A 5,883-nucleotide genomic window follows, 5' to 3' on the forward strand; every position below is an offset into this window, starting at 1 on the left:
CATCGTTTTCTCAAAATCACATAAAGTCATATTATAACATCGACTGAGATAAACAATAAAATGAAATATTAAAATCACGATTTATTTTGCTGCATTGCACGAGTACGCTTCTAGTAATTATCTAATGTACATATCAATTAAGGCTTAACAATCACATTGGCTAGGAGGATGAGGCCCCGAGAGGGCTCGAGAAATCTGGCAAGCATGATGGTCTCGATAGCTTTAATCATCACGTCCATTAATTGCTATCTCGCATTAATATTTGCGTACATAGTTTGCTCCTTACTCCCTAGCTTCCATGTTATACATAATTTGCTCACTATATATTGCATATACATCATACATATATAGCCGCTATGACCAAATACGTTATATGTTATACATAATAAGGTAGGTACACAACAACTCATTGAAGACCCATTACGACCAATTCAAGCCCATTAAGACCCATCATAACTTATTACAACGATATAAAAGAAGAAAAACTAAACCTTCCATATGATCCATCAGTACTTATTAATATATACATATATCATTTAATTTGTCATAATTTTTTGATTTTTAAAGTTGTATGTATTCCCTCGGTAATCTGTCTATATTTCCGACGAAATAAAGTTGTCTTAACCACAATGGTGGTGTCTGATTGGTTTAAGTTTGACTCCAAAGATCAAAAGTATCAGGATGTCTCAGGTTCAAATCCAAGTAAGAATAAAAATCCCCTTGTGATTCTTTTGACACAACTTTTTTTTCTCTCTGATAAGTAAATGCATTATTACACATGTAGGTCCGCCAATGAGAGTTTTTGGTTTATATACGTAATTACATGTTACAGTTGTGAAGTCAAATAAGTCATAAAGTCAACAAAAATAATGGTTTTCATTTATGAAGTTTAATGACGATAAAAAAGAAAGTCATTATGGTGAAGTAAATGACAATATAAATTTAAATATGGGAACTCAAAAAAAAAAAAACTTAGCCAATTTTTCCATTTTAAATGGTTTAGTATTTAAACTTACCTTTTAAACCATTAAATTTTCTCATTTTGAATGATTAAGAAATTGTTCAGATTTTTTTCTTATCAAGTCATGCATGAATAAAGTTGTCTATAGTGATAAAACTGTCTCTATGATAATTGATAAGTTATTGTTCAGTTGTTATGCAGAATAAACGGTCTGAATGGTGAAAATATATTATTTTACCCTTTATTTTACATTAAAGGAAAACCAGTCTCCTACGATTATCAGAGCAACAATAGATCAAAATCAAACCCAAAATCAACAATAGTTTAGTAAAAATTCATCCCAGAAAGCGTATAAAAACTAAATTTGAATCCTAAATCAAAAACTCACATCAAACCCTAAATCACAAGAAAAAAAAAAAGAAAGATGAAGAACCCTAAGAAAGAAACTCACAACAAGCAAGAAAGATGAAGAACCCTAACATAGAAACATTGGTCTGATTGCCACTGTAATCAACAAAAAATTGAGTGCTTGATTTTCGGAAACACCCAATAACCTAGCAAAAAATCAAGGGGCAGATTTCAGGAACAAAAATGGCTCAATTTTAGGAACAAATGATCGAGTGAGAAACAAGAGAGAAGATTGAGTTTGGAGAAATTGAGCAACTAGAGATGAAGAGGGTCGAGGGAGCAGCGGACTCTGGAGGAGAAGGAGCATCAATCGATCTATAGAGGAGGAACAATGATCGCTGGAGGAGAGGAGAAGTTTATTTATTAAAAAAATATTCAGGAACTTGATCATTCATATAATGGTTTTTTCATTTAAAAAAATAGAGACTAAACCATTTAAAATGAAAAAGTTGATTTCGTATTTGTGAAGTTTTCCCTAAAATAAATTGTTTTCCCTAAACAAATCAATGTATACAAATAGTTTTATATACGTCCAACTTAATAAAAAATCAACCAAAAAGAGTCTTAATAGCTAATTCACGTGGAACATCAGGTGCCATTAGTTGTGCCGGTAATATTGATAGGCTTGCGGGTCCAACCCCAAGACATGTTGCTCATGAAGGGACCAACTATCGCCACGTGTCGAGTGCATTCTTAATTTCTTATCACATAGTTATGTAATCCCCCTCAACTCCCATCTCCCAAGGGGTCCTGAATTTAATTGACAACCATATATATATATATATATATATATATATATATATATATATATATATATTTTGATGTTTCAAATGTTTTAGAAAAATTTAAGTCTGGATTCCTTTTTAGATGTTATAAAGTTATCTGTTAGACACTCGAACAAATTTGTTGCCCTGTAAACCGGAATTTGTTGTAGTGGTACAAGCAAACTAACGGTTTTGAGGGTGTGCAAAGAAAATGTTGTTGTATACCTCAAGTTATAGATACCGAAAATGTGTAAATCCTAAAATTCAATTATCAATTTAAGGTTTCTTGTCTTTCGGCTTAATTAAATTAGGCCCATGTTATGCCCACATCATGGAGACCATGATCTGATATCAAATAATGCGGTGTTAACTAGGTCATATATGGTGTGTGCTCAATCTACTTGCTTCGATAATACGTGGGCTCCAATGAAAAAGAAAACAAAGAACAAGGCATAATTATAAGTTACTCAAAAGTATAGGGTAGCTAAAGTGAACATTGTACAAAGATAAATATCTCTTAATTTCTTATTCAATTCCCACATTCACAAGATTCAGACTACTATGTTGTGCATACTATCTCCAAGATGAAAGTAAGCGTAACAGAATGTGGTGTTGGAATAGTAGTAATTGTACTAGTCGTGTGGTATGGGTGGAGATTTGTGAATTGGGTTTGGTTGAGACCAAAAAAGATGGAGAAGTATCTAAGAGAGCAAGGGCTGAAGGGAAGCTCCTACAAGTTTTTTTTTGGAGACATGAAAGAGATGGTGAAGATGGCAAAGGAGGCCAAAAAATCTGGACCCATGATCAATCTTACGAACGATATAGTTACTCGGATCCAACCTTTTATTCATAAAACCGTCAGTACTTACGGTACGAATTCTTGCTTTCTTTTCCTTATTTTTGTTACTTATGATGATAACTTCTCCGATTATTTATTTTCTAAGAATTGACTTTAAGTTTTATATTTGTGTTTTGTATATATAGTAAGTTATCTAATACTACATAAAACTTATCTTTGACGCATTATAATTATCATTTTATGATTTTGGTTTAAACTAAGAAACAACAAGCTTTTAAAAACTACTATATAAGTTTCAATAAATGCAATTTTGATTTTGAAATTTTTTGGATGAATAATTGAAATATCTGATTAAAATACCCTTTTATTAAGAAAACTTATAAATCAAATATACACATAGCTAGCATAATTACATATCCAAAAACAGTAAAATAAAATGAATTCTTCCTAAAATTCTCAGTACATTTGTCACCTTGCTTTCAATTACGATCGTTTTACATGACTATAAATAATACTTTTTAATTGTATAGGCAAGAATTGTGCCTTCACATGGTTGGGGCCGAGACCCTGTGTGCATATCACCGAATCGACTATGATAAAGGAGATATTAGCTAATTACAATAAATTTCCGAAGCAGACCGGAGGACATCCATTTAAAAAGTTTCTTGTTAAAGGTATAGTAGCCACTGAAGGTGATCGATGGGTGAAACATAGAAAAATCATCAATCCAGCTTTTCATGTCGAGAAGCTCAAGGTTTGTTCTTCTTGCCTTACGTATTACAACATGAAAGTTAATGTTATCATAAATCCGACCTTTCTTGCTTAAACTTGAAAATTATAACAATTACTTTTTGATAGCATATGGTGCCCAAATTTTATATGGGTTGTGCTGAGATGATAAAGAAATGGGAAGAAAGGTTACAAAATGAAGGTTCGTGCGAAGTGGATGTGTGGCCTTACCTCCAAACATTGACACGTGATGTGATTTCACGTACAGCATTTGGTAGTAGTTTTGAGGAAGGGAAAAGAATATTTGAACTACAACAAGAACTATTTGGCTTAGTTCTAGAGACTATACAATCCATCTATATTCCGGGATCAAAGTGAGTGTTTTTTAACAAAATTTTTATATGTTATTTTTTTAGATAATTAATGTTATTTACTAAAATCAAACAAAGGGTAAATTAGTAAATTGTGTTGATTAATCAATTTACTTTAATTAGTTTAATTATTTTAATATATGTATATATAGACACACACACGGACACACAGGGACCAAATCCAATGGCCTTTTCCGGCACCCACCACCACTCCGGTGACCTCCTCTGGTCATCTTGTCTTACCAAGACGTCGTATTCGATGATCGACCACTAAACATCCACCTGTGAGCATTCCCGACACCTGGTATCACAGTGGTACCATAGTTGGTGTCACAGTGGTACCATAGTTGGTATCACAGTGGTACCAAAGTTACTTGGTATGTTTTGAGTATCACATTGTATGTATTTTGGGTATGACATTGTGTATCTCGGTGTATTCAGAGTATCACATGGTGTTCGTCGGAGGCCGGAGGTAGGAGAGAGAGAGATAGGAGAGATAACAAATTTACAATACCTAAAATGTGTTTTAATTATAATTTTAAGTCAAAGTACCAAAAATATTAGTTTCCTAATTTATCCATTGAGTTGTTGTTGAGATTGGATCTCACAGTTATCACAAACTAATTAGTTATTCCTTGAATGTACCCCTATATATATATATATATATATATATATATATATATATATTATATCTTTTCAATTACCAAAATGTACAAGTATATGCATCTCACCATATATTTTCCATTGAAAAACATGATACTTTATATTTTCACTATGAATTGTTTTTATTCGACTATCAAAGTTGGGTGCCCCTAATATTTGGCAAGGAAGAGTTATTATTTACTAATAATCAAACTTAACTTTGTAGCTTATTGCCAACAAAAAGAAATAACAGGATAAAGGAAATAGACAGAGAAATGAATGCTTTGATAACGAGTATCATTGATAAAAGAATGATCGCTATGAAAGCTGGGGAAAATARTAAAGATGACTTGTTGGGTGTGCTCTTGGATTCGAATTCCAAAGAAATCAAAAAACATGGAAGTAGTAATTCTGGATTAAGCATCAAGGAAATCATAGAAGAGTGCAAGCTTTTTTACATCGCTGGACAAGAGACCACAGGAAATTTGCTTGTTTGGACTATGGTCTTGTTGGGTCAACACACAAATTGGCAAGCACGTGCAAGAGACGAAGTTTCACTCGTCTTTGGGAAGGAAAAACTGAATATCGATGGATTAAGTCGTCTTAAAATTGTAAGCCTATCGATATATCAAAGAAACGTCCTCTTATAGTGCTTACCTTTTATTGTATTTTAATTGTTCTTTGTCACAGCTTAACATGATCTTCAATGAGGTTCTTCGGTTATATCCGTCAGTGGCAACACTAGGAAGAATGGTAAATGAAGACACCAAATTAGGAAACATAATTTTACCAGCGGGATCTTACGTCTTTTTACACATCTTGCTGATGCACCATGACGAGGAAATATGGGGGGATGATGTGAAGGAGTTCAACCCTGAGAGATTTTCCGAAGGTGTGTCAAAAGCAACCAAGGGACAATCATCATACTTTCCATTCGGTGGGGGGCCACGTATATGTGTCGGACAAAATTTTGCTTTCCTTGAAGCAAAAATGACACTTGCTATGATTCTACAAAACTTTAGCTTTAATCTATCTCCGTCATACTCTCATTCTCCGCATACCWTCTTAACTCTTCAACCTGAGTTTGGAGCTCATTTGATGTTCCATAAACTTTAAGCAACTTATATTTGATGAAAACATGTTTCCCTTTTATTTTGTTTGAATTGTATGCGACTACAATATAATAAGGTTTGGCAAAACCATTTAGAC

The 5,883-nt window shown here is 33.1% G+C and overlaps 1 protein-coding gene across 1 annotated transcript; it reads left to right on the forward strand.

Moving 5' to 3' along the window:
* The first annotated feature begins 2,677 nt into the window (after positions 1–2,677).
* On the forward strand, positions 2,678–5,883 carry LOC112524520 (cytochrome P450 CYP72A219-like). Its single transcript, XM_025134369.1, has 5 exons — positions 2,678–3,003; positions 3,463–3,686; positions 3,791–4,035; positions 4,901–5,285; positions 5,365–5,883. Exons 1-5 carry the CDS (start codon positions 2,718–2,720, stop codon positions 5,788–5,790), a joined length of 1,566 nt encoding a protein of 521 aa, XP_024990137.1. The 5' UTR covers positions 2,678–2,717; the 3' UTR covers positions 5,791–5,883.

The sequence above is a fragment of the Cynara cardunculus genome (genome assembly GCF_001531365.2).
Source record: "Cynara cardunculus var. scolymus isolate 2C chromosome LG 13, CcrdV1, whole genome shotgun sequence".
NCBI lineage: Eukaryota > Viridiplantae > Streptophyta > Magnoliopsida > Asterales > Asteraceae > Cynara > Cynara cardunculus.